We start from the raw sequence: 24,689 nt of genomic DNA, 5'->3' as shown, positions 1-24,689 counted from the left end.
TTTATCATATAAACTATATGTTCTCATTTCTTAGTTTGTTGACTTCTTTTGGTTGCTATATATTATATAAATACACACACACGTGTTTGTGGATAAATGTTAATTTGCTAAAGATTTTAGGATAGGTGCTATGTTACCTATGCATCACCTCTTGGCTCTTGCTTGTTGGACGTATAGAATTTGGATTTTGCTTTTGGCAGTAAGCATATAAATTACGTTACCAACAGGTCCAACACAAAAAGAAAAAACAAATATTGGACAAAAGCTCTCTTATAAAAAAAAATAATATATATATATATATATATATATATTAGACAAAAGCTTCTTTTTCTTTGAGTCTCCCAAAAAAAGATATTGCTATGCTTCGAGAACCTAATAACACTTCAAACTTTAGAAGGCCCGTTATATTGGGTTCCATTTAATTAGTTTAAACTTTAATTAATGATAATTATAAAGTCTCTTGTTATTTAATAAAAAATTTGGAAGCTCTTCACCTATATATATATAAAAAAAAAAAAACTAATTAGTGTCTTGATTAAATAATAAAGAAAAGTTATTATGATCGAACCCAATAGATTGAAACTCTATACAAAAATAAAAAATTACCCATTATATTTTGACTAAGCAATGTAAAATAATTTTTTTTTTTAAATCACATTAAATTAATAAATATAATAAACTAAAGACCAAATAAGGGGATTTGTGAAAAATAAAAAGGCTCAATTTAATTTTGAAAAATTTTGTTTACATAAAATAATTTAATCAGAATTTATTTTTGCCGAGTTGTTTTAATCTAATAACATTTGTGAAAGTTAAGTTCTAATTAGTTAACACTCTCCGAAGATTAAAATGCTAATATGAGGAAGTAAAAGCATTCAAAATCTTTTTTTTTTTTTTTTTTTTTGAGAAGAAGAGCATTCAAAATTTGATGTAACAATTTTTTTTTAACGTTCTATGAAAAGTATAATGTTTCTTTTTTGCTAATATATATGTTGCATGGGTCCTTTAGAAGTTGTGACATGCATTGCAAATTGCAAGAGTGACCAGAGATTCAGAAGCTGTTTGGAGCAAACAAATCTTGTTATCTATTTGGAAGGTTTTCAAAAGTTGGAGCATGATTATGACCATAACCGATAAGCCTAAAAGCCGTTCAATCAATCAATGGGCCTAACCTCATCATCCATGCTTAACAACTAAAACCGAACTCATTTTTCTTACCACCGCGCATCTTTGGTGCTGTGATCACTTCACAAGTATAGGTGCTTGTGAGTGTGAGAGGTAAGGGCCGAGATTCAAGTCTCTAAAAAGGAACTTCACACATATATATATTTAGATTAGGTTATAATAGAAATTCTATCTTGTATAAAAAAACAACTAAAACAGAACACATATATGGATCTCCTTATGCTCATAATATGACTACAAGTAATCAAGGTCAAAGAGACAAGACATAAAGATTAAACATGAATTTATCATTTAGCAATAATTGCAAGCAAATATTATTTAACGAGGGATTTTACACGTTACCTAGTAAATAATTGCAACAAAAGTACTCCACTCAAAGTTTCAAACCCATCCAACCCAGTTGCCTTGCCAACAATAAATAAAAATTAAACATAACATATATATATATATATATATAATTCTAAAATTTCAATTACATGATATCCAATTGTTCTAATCAACTGCTTTCATCCCCTTTCCATCAAAATATTATAAAGACTACTCAAATGAAAATAAATTTATAGCATTTTAGTGTGTCTTTCCCTGCAACTAATTTTAGTTAATGATTTTAATAAAAAATGAAGAAGATAGTTTTTTTTTTTTTTGAGATACAAATGAATAAGATAGTTAATTAGAATAATTGAACACCAAAAGTCATGTGATTAGAAAAATAGAAACTCGTAAGATGTCAAGAAACTACCCTTAATTGTGTATTTTAAAAATACTCTCACAACATATCATAAGTAATAAGTTGTTATTGGTTTTAATTTGAATTCACAATTTAAATTACTTTTTTTTCCACCCATATCCCAAGCTGTAATTATTGGTGACTTTTGCTAATTAAATTCAATCTCCACCCAGAGAAATTATAGAGTCATCTAGTGGACCACGTCACTTGTCCACCATTCCACTAAAAAATTTCCACTTGTTTAAAATTGCTTAGTCAGTAATTAATTTCTGTTTAAAAAAAATTTCTAACTAACAATTTTAAACAAGTAGAAGTTATTTAGTGGAATGATGGACCGCATCACTTGTTCACCATGTGGCTCTTATAATTTCTCCTCCACCTGGTTATAGAAATGGCCCAAGAGGCCTAAAAAGATGGGTTGTAAAAATAATTGAGTATCTCTTAACAAGCATACCAAGTTGTACTTGATACAACAAACCAATAATTACTATATAGGAGTGTTTGTGATAAGAGAGCAGTGGAATTTCATAAGGTTGGAAAAACTTATACATTGTTTTGAGTTATGACTTACGACGAAAGGACCTAGGGAAAGGAGGCCATTCAAGCCACACTTATGAAATTCTGCCTTTCCCATATATGCCATTATAGAAGCAGCTCTATTAGCACGTTGATTAACACAATCAAAAGAGTAAGCAACAAAGAATGGACAGAATGATAGAATATCATAGGTTGTGATTTGGTGCAATCATAGATAAGTGTCTTTTAACAAAAGTGATAGATCATAGTTTCAATTTTGAAAATTGGCGTCCGTTTTAAAAAGTGTGTTAAAGTATACTTGTATTTTGAAATATAAGAAAGATGGAAGTTTTAAAAACAAAGCTAAAAAATAAAAAAGTTGGTCTGTAATCTTGTCCCAAAGGACCCAAACACACAATTAGTCTCTTTTAAAAAAAAAAAAAAAAGTGGGGATAAAACTATTCATCAATAACATCTCCTAGACCATACAAAATTGAGAGTTTTGAATATTGAGCATGACCTTTTGAAATAGAGTACAAAAATTTAAGAGATCAAATTATATATTTGGGTAAATTTATTTTAAATCCTATAGTCTAAAGTCGTCAGAAATGAAACCCTGAAGTAATATATATATATATATATATATATATAAACCTATAGTTTTAAAAATTAATTTTTTTTGATAAATTAAAAAGTAACAAATTAAACCTCACATGCACATCTAAGTAAAAGTTCTAATTAATTCAATTGATAAAGTCTCTTATTTTCAAATAAAAGATATGTATTTTAATATCTGTTTATACTAAAAATCAATTAGTGTCTTAAATTTGATGATAAAAAAAAATTATCATGATGTGAATGTCAAAGATTTGAATTATTACTTTGTGTGTGTGTGTGTGTGTGTGTATAATTACACTTTTCCACCCCAATTATATTTAACTCCCTAAACTATCTAAATGCACAACTAACCTCCTTTATTTTAAAATTATATAGAGAGGGTAAATAAGTCATTTTAATGTTAAGTTTCATCATATTTAACACCAAAATACTCAATAGGGGATATTGAAATATAGTTATAACTTTGGGGTTTTAACTGTGCATTTGGATGGTTCATAGTGTTAATTGAGGTGATAGTTGATAATGAAAAGGTGTAGTTTAACCCCCCTAAAAAAATTGTGAATGAGGAAAATGTATTTGGTATCAGTGGTTTCAAAATTCAATAAATGTGAGATATGTCTGTGAAAAATAACTATCTTACTAATAAATGAAAGACATGTATTAATGAGTAGTTTTTTTTTTTTTTTTTGGTTGTGCAAACATTTTTCTTGTTTCATTGGATTTTGATAGTGTTGTATCACATTCTTAATTGTGTCACCTTCAATTCGACATGCGCCGTTTGATCAGTCTATTGGAGTTTTATAATTTAGTACTCAATTGACCAACTTTCTCACAATCACATACGATACAATATCTTTCGTTGGGGCTAAATTTTAAAACTTAACTTTTAAGTTTCACTACTTTTCATTTTAATTTTTTAAATTTATTTTCTTTTATTTCAGTCATTTTAAATTTCAAAACACCTAAATTTAGACTTTTAATCCACTGCTGCCGTTCAATTACCAAAATTACATTGTTTTTCTTTTTCCTCTAATTTAAATTTAAAATTTTTATATTATTATCTAAAAAAAGTTAATTAAAAAATATCCAGAAATTAAAAAAAAAAAAAAAAAAACCATCCCCAAAATCCCTACCCTAACTCGACTGAGAGAGAAAGAGGGAAGAGAGGAGACTGAAATTGAGATCGTGAGGGAGAAGGAGATTGAGTTTGAGAGAGAGAGAGAGAGAGAGAGAGAGAGAGGTATTTTCGGAAGCCCAAAGACAAATCGACTACGGCGGCTCCAGGGAGCTATTTTCCGTATTTGTTATCATGGAAAATCTTTGTGCTTCCTTCCATAGCCGCTGTTGCTGCTGCTGCTGAATTGGGATGTTTTGAAACTTCGAGGACTGAAATAAAAAATAGTGAAACTTAGAGGCTGAGTTTTAAATTTTTAATTAAAATAAAAACAAAAAACAAAAATTTCGAACCCCTACGATATTCAATCAACCTTAGCGTTTTCGGGGTCGGTCAGTGGTCTCTGGTCATCAGGTAAACCATAATTGCTATGCAAAACCATTAGCCTAACCCTCATTGATTTTTTTTTTTTTTTTTTTTTCCACATAACCTGTTTGATTAAATGCCTGACTGAACTGTTGCTTAGTTTTTTTGTGCTTTTGACATGTTTTTAGTCACATTGTGTTTTTTTTTTTTTTGGTGTGTTTTGTTACAATACTGAGCAATGTATATGTGTGTGTAACAATCATGTACAGATGGATTCTATGGATTCAGAAGTTGAAACTCTTGAGCAGAGGTTAACATCTATGCTTGGACAGCTTCAAGTAGAGTGTGGCATTCTTGAAAGAATGGTATATAAGAACAAGAACCAGCATAGGCGTTGCTTGTATTTCCAGTATCTTTTGAAGGTTCATAATTCTTTACTTTCCTTTTAAGAAAGCTTACCCTTTGTTTGGTTGATGTGAAAACTGATGAGAAGACAAGAAATTAGAAGAAATTTTGTGACTTTGTTGTAAATTGGTTAAGTTTACTGGTGGGTTTTTGTTAGGTAGCATATAATGAACAATGTAGGAATTAAAATTTTATTTCTTTTTGTTCCTGGGCAATAATGGATTTCTAATGGGTTTGTGCACTTGACCTTACTTGTTTTGGATGCCAGGTGAGAAGGGATATTAGACTTTTGCAATCAGCTAAGTTGGAGGAGTTAGTAGGTTCTTGCTTTCTGGTTATCACTGGGAAGAGACCTAAACAAAAGGTGCATCTATTAGAAAGGTAAAGTTTCTCATGCTCCATTGAGCCTAATAAGTAAAATATACTCCCATATTTAAGTTTTGAATATGTACTTTTCAATGGAAAATGTTCATAGGTTTGCTCGTATAGGTAACATGTTAGTTTCTAGTTATTGATTCATTTTTATCACAGTTTAAAGAGAAGAAAATGTGATGGTGGAAAATATAATTTTATGGAACGACTTCTGGGAGCTGCACGCCTACTATCACAGGTTTGGTCTTGCTTTTCACTTATAATTCCTCTTTTCTTCTCTGAACTTAGTGTTTTGTGCAGTTATCGTTCATTCTCATTACTGCCTTTTTTAATAGCAAGTTTATAATGACACATGGATAGAACTCTTTCTCTCTCTCTCTCAAATACTCAAGCTACTGAAATAAATGTTTTATGCTAGATGTTTGTCTTCGTTTATTAATAAAATACCCAATCCAAATTATCCAATTGTGTGTTTTTGTTTGAAAAGATCTAAATCATTTCTTTTGAACCATATGAAGATGTGATTGTCATCAGTTTGTGAAGTTTAATGGTTAGGCAACTCTATTATGAGTGCACTCAATGATCATTCAAGTCATCAGCTTACATTAATTTCTTGTGAAAATTAGCCTCAAAAAACGTAATTATGGTGTCTAATAGAAGTTTTGATAAATCAAATAACAGTTTAATATGAAAAATATGAAGCAAACCCAACAAAGCCTTACTCCTAACTAAATTGGGGTCAGCTCCTTGGCTTTCTAACTATTTGGGAGGCAAACAAATTGAATGATGCTTCTACAGTACTTCATGCTGCAACTAACCATATGATTTAATGAGTGCATTAATGGACCAGTTTAGCTTGGATTACTTGATTGATATACTGATATATGCTGTGTTTCTTTTGCAGATGGTTGAGCCAATGTTGAAAGCAGCTACGTATCCTTTGTTTATTGATTAAATAGTTACTTGTACATATTGTATGTTTATAAAATAGAAAATACTTTGTTGAAAGTTGCCCTGTTTTACTCACAGTTGGGCTTTTTTGGCTGTTATTTCAACTTCCAAGTCTTTTTATTTATTTAAAATCAAGCATCTATAGAAATGAAATAACTAATTTCCCTTTTACTCATCATGAAAGAAAAATATTTTCCCTTTCTTTTGTTTTGGCACCTTTAATTGTGCCATTGTTTTGGCATGCGCTCTGTAACTTTGATACTTGTAAACAGTTTATTAGCTGGATGATGCAATAGTAAGTTTCCAACTTGCATAATATTTATTTAAAAAAATTTATGTTATGTTTTCACCCTTGACTATTGTTAAGTGAGATATCTATCTTGCTTGCTCGATCCTTTTTTATTGGATTTTCTCTGACCATTTTGGCTCTACTTGCACGCCTTCGAGTTTTGGTTCAACAAGTAAGTTTCTATTCTTCATCTAAAACTGAATCAGAGTTGACAATTCTCTGGAGAATTCAAGCCACGTTGTGTTGGTTTGAGGCATACAACCTTGTTAATTGAGTTGGTTTATGTTAGAGTCCCATCTAGAATACTCATATTCCTAACGTAAGAAATTTGGATGTTATATGTGAAGAAAAAGACATAGATGCTTGTGATGGGTACACAGAGTATCTTCCAGCAGCAGTTAGAAAATGAAATTAAATGAAACTAGGCTTTTTATCAGGCAAGGATCCCTGCTACCCTACTAAGAAAGGAAGTTACTACTTTGGACATAGTTGTTATCCATCTATAGATGGGATCTTTTGCCAGGAACCTTGTAACTCAACCAGTACCTTCTGGTGTTTTCATTGGGGACGTCTAGGGTTCAAATCCTCCTCTTCTCCAACTATTGAATTATAAAAAGTAAACAAAAAACAAAAAAAGATGGGCTCTTTTCTAGAAATTGTGGCACTATCCTTTTTTTATTATCTTTATGGATACATGATCTAATACATTTGGGTAAATTATCTCTTTCTCACTCACTCTCTCTCTTTTAATGAATAAGTAAGAATTTTATTGAAAGTAGTGAAAGAGCACATCAAAGTACACAACCTGTGTAGTTGAGAGGGACCAACAAAAATGACACTAATTAAGAATTAACTGTAGCAAATTATAGAATGAATGACCACTTAAAAGTAACCTTCCAATTATATACAAGGAATGTCAGAAGATCCATCTTGTAGCTCGTTTAATTCCTTAAAATGTCTAGCTAGTGCAGTCTTTTATTTCAGTGGCTCATTATTTTGGAGTTGAAGTTCTTAGATTTGTATTGGAGCTTCCTGCTCCTTGCGTGTAACTAAGCTGTGTTTTCCAATTTGCTTGTGTTCCTTTTACAGATACTACTTGATGTTGTTTCAGTATTCAAAATGGTTTCTTCTCTTGCCCAGAAGAAGCAATCAGTAAAGATTTCCCAAGAAGGAATTGAGGTTGGTACCTGTGTAGGTGCTATGAATTCTTTTGGTTAATTTTTTTTTTTTCTCTTTTTAGATGCCTTTTTGCATATGAATTTCTTTTCTCGTTTTCTTACCTTAATTTTTTTTTCTTGTCTTTATATGACCCTTGCAGGTCTTCAGGGAATATTACCCAACCAATGAGGAGTTTGCTACCCTAGAGTGTGTATGGAAATCAGATAAGTTTGTATTACTTGAGAGGGCACATAAGAGCAAGACTGGAAGTCAGGAGGGGGATCTCATAGAAGACGTTTCTTTAGGAGCATCTGCTGTGAAGTATCAAAGTATTGAGTCTTTTCTTGGAGGTAAGCATTTTCATGGCTTCCCTCTTTTATTTTTGTCCTCACCCCCTCCCTCTTTCCTTATTCTTTTCTAGAAAAATTAGTTTAAGGTGTAATTGCATGTTCTACACGTCTTACAACTTCCTATGGCGCAAGAATATTCTTCATTCGTTCATCTATATCATTTACATGTTATGTTTTTTTTTATTCTGATGTAATAAGATTGATACTGCTGCTGAATTTGTTCATCAAGTAATCACAAACAGTGGCAGTCCCTGCTATAATTGACTCTGGATATTCATTGGGTGAAATGTGTCTTCATTGAATAATTTTACCATCTATTGCTGAAGAGTGATTTACCAGGGTCTGATAAATTGTGTACAAGATCCAAAGGAATTCCACATACTCAAGGTTACAGTTTCCCTGGGTTTATTTAATGTAGTGAGGTCCTAGGGCTCAATTGGATTGTCAACAGACTCAAACACTATCTCAATGTGTGTGTATCCATTTGGTAGGGTAGGAACCAGATAAATATTATTACTTGTAATCATGAATCATAATTTAGTCTATCATAAATATACTACTTAATAGAATGTAATTCTGTCTATAATTTCTAGTTTTCTACAGCTGGTTTCCTGCTATCTGCTTTTTTATGGGATCTTATTGGTATTGTATTTTACAAAAGTCCTGAATGGCTCTTTTGTAGACGATGAAGTTGTTCCCATTAGGGTTGATGCAGCCCAAATGGACAAAAAAGATCCATCTCATATCACGGAGAACAAGACTGATTTACTGACAGGCTCTTCCCTGGAGAGTGACGATGGGAAGGCAGTTGAAAGCTGTACAGAAGTAGGAGATGGGAAGGCAGTTGAAAGCTATACAGAAGTAGGAGACAGTTCAGGCATTGCAGCTGCCCCAAGCAAGAAACTTCCACCGGAAGATGGTTTGCTTACAGCCACAAAGACCTCTACAAGTTCAAATATGTTAAAATCTAAGTCCGGATCAAGAAAAGTAGCATTTGTGTCGGTGAAAAATCCTCCAGCATCAACAGCAAATGTGAAAAATCCTCCACTATCAGCCACCAATATTACCACATTCGACTTCAAGGAAAACGAAACTAATACTGATAAAATGGAAGATCCATTTTTCAGTTTGCTTACTGGTGGAAGTTTAAAGGACAGTCTCTTCTAGTTTTATTATTATTATTATTATTATTATTATCCCTGGAAGATAGTCTCTTCTAGTTATTAATCAGCTTAGCAGGCAATTTTGTTATTGAAAATAATCTTATCTATTATTCTTTCCATATTATTCTTTGTCTTTAAGGTAGGGGAAAGCAGTCTAAAGAAATCCCAATGCCATCTTCTCAAGAATTGCCTAATATTTTGCTTGGAAGTCAATTTTAATATTCATTGATTTAGACACTGCGCAATTCTAAAGAAATCCCAAATTTAATATTAAAGTATGGCTTATTTGTTTCTCAAAAAAAAAAAAAAAAAAATGTTATGGCTTATTTCTTCCTATGCAAAAAAAAAATTTTCACATATGTGTAGACTTATTTGATCTCAAGAATCATTCTTGTATCAACTGGAAGAACTGAAGAAGTCTTAGGTTAGATCCAAGGAATATGCACGTTCTTTTTAAATTGGATGTTTGTGCCAAAACAAACATTGGATTTGAAACGGTGTATTAAATTGGTACTGGATCAATATTGAAAATTTTAAAAGGGAACTTTTATTTTTTAATTCACAATCCTTTGGAAACTTAGTGACAACTTTGTTGAACCTAAAAGAGTGAATATTTCCCATATAAAAGTGTGCATCTAATCATTATGAGGCATAGAAGCACTATTCCACTCCCTCCTTAATAAAATAAGTAAATAAATTAAAGAAAACAAAACAAAAAATTATAAAAATCTAAATTAAAGTAGTTGTGACGGCTATTTGAAGTAGTGAGGTGACACAACAAATTATAAAACCGTTTAGTAAAAGACAAAGTTTTCTTTCAAACTAGGGTGGAGGAAAGTTCCTCTAACATATTAGGTGACAACTTAAAAATTAAATTATTCATGTATACTTTTAGTAACATGACTTATTTTATAGTCATGTGACTCACTTAAATAATTTAATAAATCATGATATCTTATACATGTGAACAGTTTTATAAACCAACATGTAATGAGAGGAGATTTCTCTAACTTAGTTTAGAGGAAGATTTTTTCTTTTAATAATGACGATAGAAAAAGTGTTTTTTATCATTGAATTATCCATTTATGTGTCTATTTTGATAATTAACATTAAATTCATCAACTATCTATTATATTTTTATATAGGTTTGAGTTGTACAGAAATAAAGTATGGACAAAATTTAGTTATAAATTTAGTTGTAGTTTATAAATATATATATATATATATATATATTTTTTTTGAGAAAAAGTCAATATATTTTTATAGATGTGATAAATCCATTATTAGATTACATTTTCTTTTTAAATCATTCTAGGTGTCAATTCGGGTTAGCGTATCGAGTTCGTGTCGTGTTTAGGTAGAAGTATTCAACTATATGGCTCAACCCTAATCCGACCCATTTAATAATCATGTCATGATCCTTCAACCCTAATTTGACTTGTTAATAAGGCAGGTTGACTTGACCCAACCCATTTGACACGCTTAATAAATGAGTCGTGTTAGGTTGCTATAAATGTAACACAACTCATTTCAACCTGTATAATATTAAATATAACATCTATCTAAAAATAATTTAAGATTTGTAGGGTTTTGAGATCTAAGGTTTGTAAAGTTTCTGTGGGGCTACAGAATTTGTGATCTCGGCCTACTTTACATTAGGGCCTAAGGCCCGCGCCGAGGAGAGACGTTGCCGAGGACATACAACGAAAGTCCAAATGGCCTAAAAATATAACCGAGGATAATCCTATCCTCGGCATCCCAAAACCTAGAAGGGAAGAACGGCATGTCATCAAAAACAGTCCCCAAAGCACTCCCAGAAGAAAGGGTGAGTACAGTAGAACGTGCACGGGAGTACAGTGTAGGATTGGTTCAAGGTATCACTTTCGCATTGAATATGCCAACAAACGTCCTAGCTGCATTAATAAGGAAAGGATCCATGAACAGTATGGTTTCGGTTATTGCAACTAATAGAAGGTGGGGGAAGGCGGCTGATGGGACGTGCACTCAAGTAGTTACCTGCCTGACTAACAGATAGAAGGTCAGGATCAAATGAGAGGGACTATATAATGTAAGAATCCCTTCTTGGAGGGGGAGGGGGTCCAAGAACCGGAGCCATGCAGGCCGTGTTAAAGAGAAGGTCTTCTAGAATGAATTTAGCTCACTTTTGTGCGAGCATCTAAAACACCATGACCAACGACTGTCTATTCATCAAGACCTAGCCTTTTAGCTCACTCTTTACAAATTTATTGTTTGGGCCTTTAACGTTCGAAATCAATACTCAATTCGGGATCGTTACGAATTAAGTCCTTACAGTTTCAATTTTCAATTATATCCCTTGTAAGTTTTTGTAATTACTCACTTTTCTGTTTAAATTTAAAATATATGTTGGATATAAAAGGTATTTGACAAATCTAAAATAAAATAAATATTTATTTTTTATGCGAGTTAAATGGGTTGTGTTAAGTGGGTCATTTCGGGTTGATACAAATAAATTGATGTGTCAAACATGTCTACTGGGAGTTACGTAGGTTAACCCGTTTATGACACGTTTCTTATCATGTCGCTTTCGGGTTGATCCATTTATGACTCAAACCCATTAAGGCCCAACCCTAGTCCGGAAAAACTTGTGTCGGGTTCGTGTCGTCTTTGTTAGTTAGGTCAAATATTGACACCCCTAATCATTCATGCTTACAAAATTTCTAAAAGATAAAAAAATTAATAATTATATTATTAATTAAATATTTAAATTTTAAGTTTTATAATATAAAATTATGCATAAAAAATAAATTTATAAATTAAATAAATAATATTCGATTGACACAAAAATTAACATTCAAGTAAAAACATAAAATACACAAAATCCAACTACAAAATTTTTAAAAAATATTACTAATTTTTTTCGTGAGAGTCGTAGCGAAACTTTGCCGAATGAGAGTATATTCATTTAGGGGCCTGGCCGACGTAGGAATAGTCAGACCAAGACGATGATGTGTCAAAGGATATCATTTTTGATTTGTAGTATCTGGTTGAAGAAAGGGCCAAAATGGCCCTATACCATCTTTTTTTGAAATTTTTAGCAACAAAACACTGTTTCGGAAATAAATGACAAAGTACCACTTTTTCCAGAACTCGAGTTTCAGAAACTCGAGTTCCTCAAAAAAATTATGTGGTACTCGAGCTTGGTAAACTCGAGTACCATTTACACAATACTCGAGTATACCAGACTCGAGTACATTTTATAAATAAAATGCAAAAAAAAAAAAAATTACACAGTACTCGAGTTTGGTAAACTCGAGTACTGTGTAAATTTTTTTTTTTTTTTTTTTTTTTTTTTTTTTTGTTTTGTTTTGTTTTTTTGTTTGGGGATATACAAAAAATAAATATAAAGATAAAAATAAGAATTTTATTTATTTAAATAGAAGCATTGTAAAATATAGAGATTTTAATTTCGAAATATGATATTTTTACATTAATTAAAATTGTTCATTGTTTTCTCATAAAAATTGTTCACTATTTTCCGTATAAACAAATTCTACGATTTTGCATAAAATTATTTTTTGTTCAGCATTATTTATGAAATTATTCGCTCTCTTTTTTGCATAAATTATTTTCTGTTCACTATTTAAAAAATTGTTTACTGTTTTCTCATAAAACACCAAGTGAAATCGTGTTTTCTAAATTTAAACGCCAAATCTGAATGCTTTTTCATGTTTGAATTTCACAATAATCGAATATATTTTTCTGCTTTGATAAAATCTGTTTCTACATTAATAAAATTTTCTCTCTACACATCATATTTACTGTATATTCAAATCTGCTTACACAGTACAGTGTAAATTTTTTTTTTTTTTTTTTTGTTTTGTTTTGTTTATGTTTATTTTTGTATATTCGAATACTTATTTTTATCTTTATATTTATTTTTTTATATCCCCAAACAAAAAAACAAAAAAAAAAAAAACAAAAAATTTACACAGTACTCGAGTTTACCAAACTCGAGTACTATGTAAATTTTTTTTTTTTTTTTTTGCATTTTATTTATAAAATGTACTCGAGTTTGGTATACTCGAGTATTGTGCAAATGGTACTCGAGTTTACCAAGCTCGAGTACCACATAATTTTTTTGAGGAACTCGAGTTTCTGAAACTCGAGTTCTGGAAAAAGTGGTACTTTGCCATTTATTTCCGAAACAGTGTTTTGTTGCTAAAAATTTCAAAAAAAGGTGGTATAGGGCCATTTTGGCCTGAAGAAAGAGCTAAACAGTAGTTAATAGTGGATGTGATGTAAGATCACTGTACAGCTAGACATGTGACCCCAGAAAGATATGAGTCATATGAACAACAAAACAGCACAACAACACACACGGAGAGTCAGAGAAACTGAGGAAAAAAATGAGTTTGTGACAGTGGATGTGAAGACTGTGAAGCTTTAAAAAAGAAAAACATTAAAAGAAATGATACAACTTCTTCTTCAGTCATCACCACTACTCCTCCAATGTTGTTCCTCTTCTTCTCCTCCCATTCCGAGGTAATCATCTAACAGTTTTGGCTTTAAAAATTTTCAACTGTCATGCTCTAAACTTATCTTCTTCCTGATTTCTTTATTAATTTTATACTTTTCTTTTCTGGGTTGTTTTTATTTTTATGTGCTAGAGAAAAGATTGTGAAATTGGATATGAGGAAATTAGGGAAACAGATAGAATTTGTGAAAATAAGTCAAATTTGATTACAATGAAGATACATAGGTTGAAGGTTGTAAACTCTACACTCTTTATGGTCAGGAATGGTGCAATGTGAAATGGGTAGACATCTTTTTTTGTGAATCTGTTTTAGTAAATGTGGGAAAATGTTTTGGGTATTGATGATCAATACGTATGGACTATGTTTCAATGCTGTTTCGTTTTTTCTTTTTCCCAGTCTCAATTTTTAGGAATTTTGGTGTGGAAACAATTAATGATGGCTGGTGCATCTTCTGATTTTTATGTAAGTGGAATAGGTTGAAGGTAGTTTAGAATTTGGTGGACTAGATTTTGATATCCGGGTAGGACTAGGACACAATCAATGGTGACAAGTCAAATGTGATTGATATCTGGAGTGCACCATCTATGAGGCACTTAAAGGTGTGAAGTTTTCACATAAATTTTGGGTGTACTCCATGCTTTTGCTTGTAATTCCCATGTGACACTGAAGAACTCCAACAGGCCAACCATGATGTTTTCCCATCTTTATGTAGTTCCAAGTACATAATTACATGTATTGCCTCTCCACTTTCTGATTCATGAACAATTAGGATATATATATATATATACTCTGTGTTTTCCATAAAATTTACAGAAACGACAATATTTTGCTGCCCAAACAGGGCAATGGGAGGAAAAATAATGTTCAAGTTCTCTTCTGAGCAAACTTTATCAAGTAAGCTTGTGACCAAACATGTACTATCTGGGCTTGCTGCTTCGTTAATATTTCTATCTCAGACAAACCAGGTTAGTAAACAAGATATTGTATGTGCTAGCATTGAATGGTTGGAATTTTGATGCAGAGTTCCTAACTTTAAATGAAGTCCTATATTTCCTTCACTACTTGGTATGTAATAAGTTGCCATGCACAGAAGATTGGCATAGAGAGAGGGACCAAACTATTGTCATGGGCTCCATATTACAAAGATTATAGGCCAAAATTTACTTATGGTAACAATAGTTTTAATCCCTTCCCTTCCAAATATACTCAGAAGCTTGTTAAAAAGAGATAGTCTGGCTGTACGTTTGGTTTAAGTGCTGATTTTATTGGTATTTTTCTGTACTGTTTTCATATAAACCTTAAAATTTGAAGATGTTCTAGTTGGGTTGATTCTATAATTTATAGGGAATCTCATACCAGATTAGATGGGCTAGTGAAGTTGCAAGATCTAGAGATACAAGATTATTGCAATAAACTAGGCAGATATCTCCATATGATGAACATGAGCTGTTTCTATATCAACCTATTTTTCGTGGGCAGGTTATTGCAGCAGATTTATCTTATCACCCCAATATATGCCAGATTGCTAGCGCACCAGATGGTACATTAACTCTCCCACTTGTTGAGGGGTCTGATGAAAGAAGTGGGATGCTAATGATGATGAGAGGTATGACAGCCAAGGATTTCAACCCCATTAGATATTCTGGAAGATGGTTTGAGGTTGCTTCACTCAAACGTGGATTTGCTGGACAAGGTCAAGAAGACTGTCACTGCACTCAGGTATGCTAAGGATAGATATGATAGTGACTTGCATTGAAGACTGTCACTGAACTCACGCTAATGTGTATCTATCGAGATAGTGGTTTGCATGAAAAAATTAAGCCTATTTTCTTACCCACTTTAGTACATTTTAAATTGGCCCTTCATATCCAAATTTATCATTGTATGAAAGCATAAAAGACGTGTAAAAGAATCTCCAACTTCCTGGTTGACAATAGAAATGTTGGGCTGTAGCTAGTTCAAGTGGCAACCACTTGTTCGTCCAGCACAGCTCAGAGATTCATGTTGTGGATGATGCAATAAAAGAGTTATATTGGAATCCAAAACGTATATTTATATTCTGGTCTCTAAAATATATAGGGATCTTTCTTTGTCCTATTTATAAAAAAATACTACACTGGTCTTTCAGCCAATACTTTATGCCTACAGATTTCAGGTGCTAAATATACCTATTTATCAAATTACAGGGTGTATATACATTTGATATGGAGTCACCCTCTATCCAAGTTGATACCTTTTGTGTTCATGGGGGCCCCAATGGGTATATTACTGGCATTAGGGGAAAGGTTCAGTGCCTTCCAGAGGATGATTTGGAGAAAAATGAGACTGAGCTAGAAATGCAGGAGATGATAAAAGAGAAATGTTATCTTCGTTTTCCGACATTACCATTTATCCCCAAGGAGCCTTATGATGTGATTGCCACTGATTATGACAACTTTGCTCTTGTTTCAGGAGCAAAAGACAGAAGCTTTATTCAGGTAATTATATATTAGGATAAGACAATGTCAAGTACTTTTAGTCATGTTTATTTGTCAAGTATCACATTGTTGTCACTTCTTTCATAGTCAGTCGAATCTTTTTTCTAGTTATGAAGGTTATAAGAGTGACGTAAATTTGTAGAGGGAAAACTCTGATGAGAATGTCGAGCAATTTCAACTAATGCCATTGCTATTACTGGACTATGATAACTTTAGAATAGAATTGAGTAGCAAACATGTCAACTTGATGTATTCTAATGGATGTAATTAGTAATTTGTTTCAGAACTGTCCATAGGTAATTTGTCTTTCTTTTTGATCATCCAAATTTCAATAAAGTATACTCATTGATTTTAGAGTGTGATCTCATAATATTTATGACCAATATGTTAATAAATGTCGTTGGCATCCAATATTGAAAATCTCCTTATTTAATGTATATTCTTTGGTATCAATATTTTTCAGATCTACTCAAGGACACCTGACCCTGGACCTGAATTCATTGAGAAGTACAAAACTTATTTGGAAAACTTTGGGTATGATCCAAGTAAAATCAAGGATACTCCACAAGACTGTGAAGTAATGTCAAATGGTCAGTTAGCTGCAATGATGTCAATGTCTAGAATGCAACAGGCTCTAACAAACCAATTTCCTGACCTAGAATTGAAGGGCTCTGTTGAATTTAATCCATTTACAAGTGTATTTGATACTTTGAAGAAGCTCCTTGAGCTATATTTTAAGTAGTACTGAGTTCAAACAAATTGTGGTGTTCTTGTATACTTTACACAGACAACAGAATACACCAGATTATTTTTCCTATAAATCTTAATTGTTCAATATTATTTTCTTGATAACTGCTTGCAAAATACAGACACTTGTACAGTATTGAAAAAAGGGATTTATGATCAGTTCAATATAAGATTAACTGCTTGCAAAATGCATGTTGCTTTACCTGTGGAGGTCGGTTTCAGAAAAATTCAGGCTTTAGTAATGCATGAACTACCTCAGACCAAAACTGTCCATCAAAACCTGACATTTTTTAGCAGAACTTTACCTGAAACTTCAATGTCATGCGGTTACATGCACACACACACACACACGGTGGCTCCGTTTCATATTTCATGACTAAAATTTATTTCTAAAAATCGTTGCTTTAGGGATCTACTTGAACGTGACAAAATTATTGCAAGTTCCACTTTTGGGTCATTAACAATTGCTAATGTCTCCTTGTCTTGTTTGGACATAGTTGTTTGATATCTCATAAAACCAATTAATTAGATTCCATGCCTCTAAAGTAGGAGAAAGTATTCCTTGTTACATCTTTCTACCATCACATGGTATTTACTCATGGCTTGTTACAAGAATACTGACTTGATATGTATTTAACAAGAGTTACTTTCTCCCAAATTAGAGCAACAAATGATTAAAACAAGTCTATTACTTTAATCCAATATCAAACCATTCAAAGTTCACATGTATATTGTGTGATAGGGGAATAACACAACTTTGACATGATTTAGTTTCATTAGTAGTACCATTAGCCTTTTAGAAATGTAGAACAGCTTTTGAAGGATATATAAATGTTCAAATAAATAAAATCTAAAATTAGGTAATTTTATGGCACTATTAGCTGAAATATTGAAGGATACCAAAATTTATATTTATATAATACTAAAAGTTGAAGCGTGACATTTAATGTTGCTACTCTCACATTGAGCTACATCAGTAGTCATGTAATTTCCATATTCTTTTTTGAATTTGTCCTACAATTTTAAAATACTAGTAAATATAAAATAATTCTCAGTCTTATCTTCACCATAAAGCCCACTTCTTATAACTTTAATTCCACCATAAAAGCCCAGATCCAAAACCTTTTCAACCAAAACCCTTTGTGAAATCCTTTGTTTTCATGGTTTCAACTTTCTATTTTTCCTTTTCTTTTGTTGCACAGTTTCAAATTCCTGTCTCCCCACATTTTGTTTCACCATTTCAAATTTAGGTCCTTCCCCTTTCCCACCATCTGTTCTACAGTTTCACATTTAGGGTGCGTTTGAATCGACTTCAAACGAATTTCGGAAATCAATTTCCGGAAAATGGAGCGTTTGGCTGTGACGGAAAATATTATTTTCCGGAAATGGATTTCCTGTTGACCGAAATTTGAAGCCTTGACCACGGAAATGAAAATCTGCCTTCATTTTCACTTCAATTCATTTCCGTGGCTTGCAAAACGCAGAGAGAGGGAGAGAAAAAACAGAAAACACAACACGCGAGCGAGAGAGAAAGAACAAAAAAAAAACAATCTACCTCACACCCAGTGCTCCGATCCGGCGAACGAGCGTTTGAAGTCAATTCAAACGCACCCAAACCGCGATCGAACCTCACACCCAGAGCACCGATTGAAACGCACCCCAAACCGCGATCGAACCTCACACCCAGAGCTCCGATCCGGCGAACGAGCGAGAGAAAGTCGATTCAAACGCACTCGAAACCGCGATCGAACCTCACACCCAGAGCTCCGATCCGGCGAACGAGCGAGAGAAAGTCGATTCAAACGCACCCCAAACCGCGATCGATCCAGCAACCCAGAGCTCCGATCCGGCGAACGACCACCGCGCCAAATGCCGCAGACCCACGGTGAGTGACAGCTCAAACTCACACCGATCCGCCACACACTCACCTCACCTCCGACCCACACATCCGATCCACTCACCTCACCGGTCCACACGTCCGATCCGCCACACCGATCTCTTTTTTTTTCTTTTTTTCTTTTTTGAGAAAGCCCGATCCGATCACTGAAATATATATATATATATATATTTCTATTTAGTTGTTTATTTATATAAATATTTATATAATTATTTACATGTTTTTATTTATTAATTTTTGTATTATACATTGTTTATAACTGTGTATTTGTGGGTAATGTATATCAAAATTTTGGGACTTTTCTGATTGCAGGTTATTTATTAATTTTTTTCAATTATCCATTGTCGATTAAACTGTGTATTTGTGAATTATGTATATGAAATTTTGGGGCTTTTCTGATTGCAGGATATTTATCAACTTTTTTAATTATCCATTGTTTATGAAACTGTGTATTTATGGGTGATGCATATATCAATTTTGGGGCTTTTCTGATTGCAGGTTATTCCCAATTGGTTTGTGGTCTGAAATTTTTTTTTAGAATTTTGGGGCTTGACTGGTTATGCATGATTGGTTTTTGCTGTTATTTTTATTAGAATTCGGTTATGGGTTATGTGTAGAAATTTTGGGGCTTCACCCATGCTTCGTGTTATTATGTTCTTGCAGACCAATATGTGTGTGTTTAAAACTTCATTGAAGGTGTTTTGGGTATATAGGTGATTATAAATAGAATGTAATGTGATGGTATTGTGCGATATCAATGTGTAGTTATCAATGTGATGGTATTGTTATAGTGTAAATAGAATGCAATGTGATGGTTTGGATGTTATATGTTTGTGGCTGATTTTATTTATGGTGTAATCAATACCATACTTGTTTACATACCTCTTAAACTACAATGTTTGTGATTTTGTTAGATGAAGAAAAAAACCAAAGCCGCAATTCTTGCCTCAGTTGCATCTGTCCTCCTTGTGGGGGTTGCATTGTTAAAGAAATTACGACGTAGACGTAGAGAACTGCCTAGGGCGCCTTATGTTAACCATGCCGCCGAGAGAGAGGAATACATAAATAGTGTTTTGCATGGAAGTGAGAGACATTGTGTGAATCAACTTAGGATGAAGCCTATAGCTTTCCACCACTTATGTCACACCCTCACTGAGGGGGAGCACGTACGTCCGACTGTTCACATGTCTGTTACGGAGCAAGTGTTCATTTTCTTGCACATTATTGGTCATAATGTGAGGTTTCGTGTAATGGGTAGTCGGATCTATAGATCAACTGAGACTGTTCATAGATACTTCAAGATTGTCCTTAGGGGGGTCCTGAAATTATATAGAGCTCTAATAAGACTGCGTAGCGAAGATACACCTCCAGAGATAAGGAATAGTAGAAGGTTTTACCCATATTTTAAGGTAAATATTGCGACTTGTGTGTTTTTGTAAATTGTGAAGATTTATGTAATTTTAAACCATTATGTTTGTCGAAAATTAGGATTGTGTTGGAGCAATAGATGGTACACATGTTCGTGCATCTGTGCCACCTGAAATACAAGGAAGATTTCGTGGTCGCAAAGATAGAACCACGCAAAATGTGTTAGCTGCCATTAGTTTTGACTTAAAGTTCACTTATGTGTTGGCTGGATGGGAAGGCAGTGCACATGATTCACGTGTATTAAATGATGCATTTGCTAGGACAGGGGGATTTTCAATTCCCAATGGTATTAAACGATTACTTCACCCTTTTGGTTTGTTAGTTTAATAAATATTATGTGTTTTCCTAAACATAGTAGTGATTTGGTGTTTTTTTTTTAATATATGTAGGTAAATTTTATCTTGGTGATGTTGGGTATGGTAATAAAAATGGAATATTGTCACCGTATCGGAGTGTACGATATCACTTGAAAGAGTTTAGTGATCGTCCTCCTGAGAATGCGCAAGAATTGTTCAACCTCCGACACTCTTCATTGAGAACTACCATTGAGCGAGGGTTTGGAGTGGTGAAAAAACGTTTTCGAGTGTTAGATGCAGAACCATATTGGTCTTTCCCAACCCAAGTGAAAGTAGTGTTAGCGTGTTGTGTGGTTCATAATCACATTATGGGGGTTGAACCAAATGAACATATTATGGAAGATGCAATGAACCAAGTAGAGCTTAGTGACCACCAACAAGAAACACAATCCCATCGGGAGTCCGTCGAAGATAGTAGATCATGGAATGCTAAGAGAGATGAGATATGCCAAGCCATGTGGTCTGATTATATCAGGAGTGGAGAGTAGTATTTTATTTAGATTTCTATGATTGTAATGTGTTTTTCCTTTTTGTTTTTTTGTAAAGACAATGTATGTAATATAGACTTTTGGTGATGTAATGAAAAAGAATTTTTAGCATTACATTGTTATTTGATGGTATTACATTGTCATTTCCATAGTTAGCATGTTCCATTCTGTTGACAATATTCCATTTTCTCACAAATTTGATTTGCTTATTTCATGTTGACTGTGATGGTAGATTTAGGAATTAACTTATGTTGTAGTATTAATATTGACCTATCAATGTATTATATATGTACTCTTTTGTATTATTGGGACGATATAATTGCCCAAATTATGTATTTGTACTATTCAGATACCACAAATAGGTATCATTTTTGTATGCCATTGAGGTGTAATGCCAATGGTGAACGATTGATGTGGCTGTTTTTATATAAATATTATGGGTTTTTATATAAATATTATGGGTATATTCGAATGATTATGTTTGATGTTATAATTTTCCGTAAAGTATTGTTACAGATATGTATAGGGAATGCAGGTTCTTGAATTTTATCTATAAAGAGTAAAATATAGCTTCAAACTAGTTATTTTTAAGCTCTAACTCCAGCTCGATTATGTTGATCCAAATTATTTTCCGTAAAGTATTTTCCGAACCAAACATGGGAAAACGTTTTCCCTAAAGTATTTTCTGTAAAGTATTTTCCGTAAAATATTTGGACGAATCAAACACCGGAATTAAATTTCCGTAAAACGATTTCCGTAAAATATTTGGACGAATCAAACACCGGAATTGATTTTCCGTAAAACGATTTCCGAAACAGCCAAACACCCAAATACATTTTCCTTTTCCGGAAATTAGCATTTCCGGAAAATAAGTATTTTCCGGAAAATGATTTCCAGCAACCAAACACAGCCTTAGTTCACACCAGCCTCTATCTTCCTTCCTTCCTAGCTTCCTCTCCTCACAATATATAAATACTAACAGAAACTGCATGATTTAGTTGATGTATCTCTAAATCCTAGTTTCTTTTGTGCTCTATTCTTTTGCTTGATTTTTTTTTCTTCCCTTTTTACATTTTGTTACCGTCTGTTGTGAAATGGATGATTGTTATGTTGAATTTACTTTCTAAATCATTTTTCTTAGGGTGTTGAAATTTTGAGAGGCCAACCCCATCACCCTCATAGTGTTCGGCCAAATGCTTGAGCCAAACTGAAAAAGGGGCTTTAACTAAAGGAACTTTCAGTTGTTAGTCAAGTAATAATGGACTAGGAAAGGTAACATGTCATAACATGTTTTTGATTTTTTATTTTTTTAAAATGAGACATGTTTCTCATTTTGATCATCAAATATATATACAAGTTTCTTGCTTATTGTCTTACATAATTGTGTACTTTTGTTAACCGTATAATGTTATAGATTGATTTAATTTGATATATATCTATTTCTGATTAATTCTATGGTTTTAAAAACCAATACGATCAAAAAACCGAAATAGAGAGTGGTTCTCAGTTTTATGGTTGGATCGATAGTCGAACTGATGATATCATAAATAATTAATTAATAATTATAAAATATAAATAAATAATTTTATAACTAATCATTTTTACTAAAAAATTAAATTAAATAATAGCAAAACCTCAAACCTTAACTTTAATTTATATATTAGACTGCCAAACTCAAGCCTACTACAAAAAGTATTTTAGTTATTCTTTCATTTTTCAAATAACAAAAAGTCACCGGTGAGTACATTATACACAAAGAAAAAAAAGACAGAAAGAAAGCAGTGCAAGTTAGAAGCAGTCTTCGATTTTTTTTTTTTTTTTTAATATAAACTCTATGATTGTAATTGCTGTTTTAAGCCAATTAGGATCTTAGCATATCTGGGTCTCCTTTGCTTCAACCATTGTTGTAGGTTCTTGATTTATTTTTGACGAATCTTTCTTCCACTATTTGATTTTCATAAATTCCTCCACTATGGAATTTGAGAGGTTGCTTAATGCTTTGTTAGTGCACTTTGATTCATTTTTTATTTTTTTGCCCACAATTTAAATGTGGTTGTTGGTTTTTGAACAACTTATACGGTTAGTATTTGTTTTGGTATTCTTAAATTATTGCTTTTGGTTATGATTCTGTTGTGGTTATGTTTTGTATATGGATTTTTCCTTAATTAAATTTGTATGGCTATTTAATTGATTGGTAGATTGGTTTAGAATTGATATTGTTTCAATGATGTGCAGTGATTATATGACTTATTAGTTAAATTTAGGATGTTGCTAGCTAATTGTCATGTAAGCCAAATCTAAGTTTAATATTATAATTTTCCTCTACAATTCAAAGATGTTGCATAGTAAATATATGTAAGCCTAATTTGTAGACTTTGTCCAATCCCCTAATGTCTTAATTATTCAAAAGAGTGTAAGCCAAATGCGTCTGTCAGGAATGGTTTTTTACATAATTTTATATGTTATTATAGTTATTTTACTCTTAAGGTTTAGAGTTTATAGACAAAATTTGCAGCAGGTGTTTTGGGTCGATAACCAGTATAGGTTTGGACGTGGAGAAGAAAATAGATGGACTTAATGCTATGTGTCAGGGTAATAGGCAAGGATAAGGTTTAATTGGAGTTATAGGCTGAGATTGTTGCATTTGCAATCTAAAAATTGCAGGTCTCAAGTTAAGGGAAATTACACATGTTTTGAGATATAATATTAAATGGGGATAGAATTAGGTATGGTGAGGGAAAGTAGTAGGTATTGGGTACGCAGAGGCATTGAGACTGAATAGGTAGCTGGTATATTGATAAAGTTTAGATGCTTCATTTATATGGTAGGGGTGGGGGATGAACCAGATTAATTTATAACATCAATATATATCAAAAGGAATGTGACAAGCTATAGTTGTTGAGATAACCTTGAATGATAAGTCTCTGCACAATTTCTAATTGGGCTTGAAAAACAATATTGAATGATAACTATTTAGAGAACTTTGAAGAATGCTAAGGCTAATGATGATTACTAGGACATAAAGATCATGGGCAGTGCAAAAATTGAAGCAAAGGAAGCCATCACTAATGGTAGGATCAATTTCATTATTGTGAACTATAATAAATGAGTCTTAAGAGAAAGGGAGAGTGAGAATGAGAGGAGGAATATGAGAAGAATGTGAGTGTTTCATTTAAGGCATACGGGTCTTGGAAAGTGCTGGTGGGGACTAGATGTTATGAGGCAAAAGATCACTTGGACCTGTTGTGATACTATAGTTTGCATGTATGCTAAGCGACAAGTTCTATATGTGATTTTTGTTTTGGAGAACATGAGGATGAATTGTCTTTTATCTGTTTTCCTCTTGAGCATAGTTGCTACAGTAGAAATAAATTAATCAATAAGTTTCAAGATATAAAACTTTTGAACTTGTGATTGGTGCATAAGAGAAGCAATGTCAGTGGTAGCTTTATATGAATTTGATATTTCTCCGATCACAACTTTTTACTTTAGCAAAGTGTGAAAAAGATTGTGTCCTTAACATTGTTTAATTTGACAACTTTTTTAAGTGCATGACATTATTTTT

The 24,689-nt window shown here is 32.6% G+C and overlaps 3 protein-coding genes across 4 annotated transcripts; all 3 read left to right on the top strand.

Moving 5' to 3' along the window:
• The first annotated feature begins 4,795 nt into the window (after nucleotides 1–4,795).
• Nucleotides 4,796–9,218, top strand: LOC115956388. Its single transcript, XM_031074785.1, has 8 exons — nucleotides 4,796–4,948; nucleotides 5,200–5,312; nucleotides 5,463–5,541; nucleotides 6,208–6,236; nucleotides 6,622–6,715; nucleotides 7,633–7,722; nucleotides 7,862–8,051; nucleotides 8,734–9,218. Exons 1-8 carry the CDS (start codon nucleotides 4,796–4,798, stop codon nucleotides 9,216–9,218), a joined length of 1,233 nt encoding a protein of 410 aa, XP_030930645.1.
• Nucleotides 9,219–13,532: 4,314 nt separating this feature from the next.
• On the top strand, nucleotides 13,533–17,020 carry LOC115955192 (chloroplastic lipocalin-like). Of its 2 annotated transcripts, none has more exons than XM_031073253.1 (5): nucleotides 13,533–13,738; nucleotides 14,573–14,696; nucleotides 15,253–15,450; nucleotides 15,918–16,208; nucleotides 16,672–17,020. In XM_031073253.1, exons 1-5 carry the CDS (start codon nucleotides 13,665–13,667, stop codon nucleotides 16,948–16,950), a joined length of 966 nt encoding a protein of 321 aa, XP_030929113.1. In that variant the 5' UTR covers nucleotides 13,533–13,664; the 3' UTR covers nucleotides 16,951–17,020. The 2 variants fall into 2 exon arrangements, with proteins under 2 accessions (XP_030929113.1, XP_030929112.1); XM_031073252.1 differs by having other exon boundaries at nucleotides 15,211–15,450.
• Nucleotides 17,021–19,307: 2,287 nt separating this feature from the next.
• LOC115956387 lies at nucleotides 19,308–21,124 on the top strand. The gene is made up of 3 exons (XM_031074784.1): nucleotides 19,308–20,261; nucleotides 20,341–20,566; nucleotides 20,670–21,124. The coding sequence occupies exons 1-3, from the start codon at nucleotides 19,767–19,769 to the stop codon at nucleotides 21,122–21,124; spliced, it is 1,176 nt and encodes a 391-aa protein (XP_030930644.1). The 5' UTR covers nucleotides 19,308–19,766.
• The last annotated feature ends 3,565 nt before the right edge of the window (nucleotides 21,125–24,689 follow it).

Source organism: Quercus lobata, chromosome 8 (assembly GCF_001633185.2).
Source record: "Quercus lobata isolate SW786 chromosome 8, ValleyOak3.0 Primary Assembly, whole genome shotgun sequence".
NCBI lineage: Eukaryota > Viridiplantae > Streptophyta > Magnoliopsida > Fagales > Fagaceae > Quercus > Quercus lobata.
Note: the sequence above shows the minus strand (reverse complement) of the source record. Positions and strands in the feature narration are given on the sequence as shown.

Bases quoted from the DNA above. Each gene is read 5' to 3' on its own strand.
- LOC115956388 (XM_031074785.1), top strand. From the start codon at position 4,796: ATGGATTCTATGGATTCAGAAGTTGAAACTCTTGAGCAGAGGTTAACA. The intron at 5,542-6,207 runs GTTTGGTCTTGC...TTTCTTTTGCAG, and splicing joins CTGCACGCCTACTATCACAG to ATGGTTGAGCCAATGTTGAA. The intron at 6,237-6,621 runs GTATCCTTTGTT...ACTATTGTTAAG, and splicing joins CCAATGTTGAAAGCAGCTAC to TGAGATATCTATCTTGCTTG.
- LOC115955192 (XM_031073252.1), top strand. From the start codon at position 13,665: ATGATACAACTTCTTCTTCAGTCATCACCACTACTCCTCCAATGTTGT. The intron at 15,451-15,917 runs GTATGCTAAGGA...ATCAAATTACAG, and splicing joins AAGACTGTCACTGCACTCAG to GGTGTATATACATTTGATAT. The intron at 16,209-16,671 runs GTAATTATATAT...AATATTTTTCAG, and splicing joins AAGACAGAAGCTTTATTCAG to ATCTACTCAAGGACACCTGA.
- LOC115956387 (XM_031074784.1), top strand. From the start codon at position 19,767: ATGAAGAAAAAAACCAAAGCCGCAATTCTTGCCTCAGTTGCATCTGTC. The intron at 20,262-20,340 runs GTAAATATTGCG...GTCGAAAATTAG, and splicing joins GGTTTTACCCATATTTTAAG to GATTGTGTTGGAGCAATAGA. The intron at 20,567-20,669 runs GTATTAAACGAT...TAATATATGTAG, and splicing joins GGGATTTTCAATTCCCAATG to GTAAATTTTATCTTGGTGAT.